Source organism: Emericellopsis cladophorae (genome assembly GCF_022114955.1).
Source record: "Emericellopsis cladophorae strain MUM 19.33 chromosome Unknown NODE_248_length_1351_cov_34_740188, whole genome shotgun sequence".
Classification (NCBI taxonomy): Eukaryota; Fungi; Ascomycota; class Sordariomycetes; order Hypocreales; family Bionectriaceae; genus Emericellopsis; species Emericellopsis cladophorae.
The window spans coordinates 1-1,351 of record NW_026251173.1 but is presented as its reverse complement, the minus strand read 5'-3'; the positions used below and the strand labels follow the sequence as shown (position 1 = coordinate 1,351).

General features: G+C 59.2%; 1 protein-coding gene across 1 annotated transcript; it reads right to left on the bottom strand.

Moving 5' to 3' along the window:
- J7T54_005024 (putative polyketide synthase) lies at positions 1–1,351 on the bottom strand (the record flags this gene model as incomplete). The annotated part of the gene is made up of 3 exons (XM_051510748.1): positions 1–916; positions 982–1,214; positions 1,290–1,351. Coding segments are annotated over 3 exons (1,211 nt in total), but the record flags the coding sequence as incomplete, so codon positions are not given.

Genomic DNA, 1,351 nt, shown 5'->3' with positions numbered 1-1,351 from the left:
TTTTCATTCTTGGCAGCCCGCCCAAAACCAACAATCATGTTGCTGTAGGGCTCGTCGGCGTTCCGACCCGCCGTGACCCAGACAACTCTCCTCTTGCCGACAAAGAGCTCACGGAAGCTGTGCCACTTTGCTGGGTGCAAGCTCTTGAAGATGGGACCGTCGAGCTCCGAAACGACGAGGACGGTGGCGGTCTCGTCGCACACGGCAAAATCGATGTCGTCGAGGATCCTGTAGGTGACGATGCTCTCCGAAACGTCCCCCAGGATAGTGACGAGCTCCTCGACAAGGCGGGCGACAGCGTCCGTCTCCCCGCCGACCAGGACCAGCTTGGCGATCTTGGGCCGGCTCGACGACGACGGCGCGGCCAGGGGTTCACGGAGGAACGCCACCCTGTCATCGATAGCCTGACTCACGGCCAGAACAACGCCAAAGGCCCCAAAAAACTGCGTTGGCGCTGTGGTATCAAGCCCCGAAAAGCCGTTTTGTCGAAGAATCGTATCCCACTGCGACGCGCTCACAAAGGGGGACAGAGTGCGACCCTCGTCCGCACCGAGCCACCATCCTGGTAGGGTGCCGAAGATGAGGCCGTCGCCAGACTGAAAGGGACCATTGTTTGTGCCTTCTCCTATCACGAGGTAGCCACCCGGCTTGACGAGCTTGCGTATGTTCCGGACGGTTCTGTCCAGCTGGGCCGTGGCATGGAGAATAAAAGACGCCACCACGACGTCGTATACTTCCTCTGCGAAACCCTGCGCGATAGGATCCTTCTCGACGTCGCACACTTTGAAGATCATCTTATCCTGCCAAGGCTCGAGAACCACGGCCGCCTTTTCGAAGAAGCTGGACGAGATGTCAGTGAAGGTATACGAGTCAAAGCTGTGGCCGGCGGCTGCTAAAATGCGCTTCGTGGCGCCTCCTGCTCATAATGTATAGATTAGCGTCCGGGGTCACGGAGGAAGAAGAAGCAAGACGTCGAATCACCTGTTCCTGCGCCGACTTCCATGATCTTGAGGTGAGGGCACCGATCGGTGAGCTGTCGGACGGCGCCCCCGAGCCAAGCGGTCGACTCCAACGTGCCGACGCCGTTGGCATAGTACTCGTCCAGCAGACCCGATGTGCGAAGATGCTCGAGCATGGTGGTCTCCCCTTTGAACACGCGTGGCATCGTCTCGCCCACCAGGGTTGCTATTTTGACGGCCGCGTTGTTCTCGATGCTGTGGTGAAATCATGGTTAGATATGTAAACGGATTCTCATCGTCCTGCTGCAGGCTCTAGGCGGGCGCACTCACCCTCGCTCTCGAATCTCCGCCTGGACGTCCTCCAGGCTGTCCTGCAGCCACGCCCTCTCGGC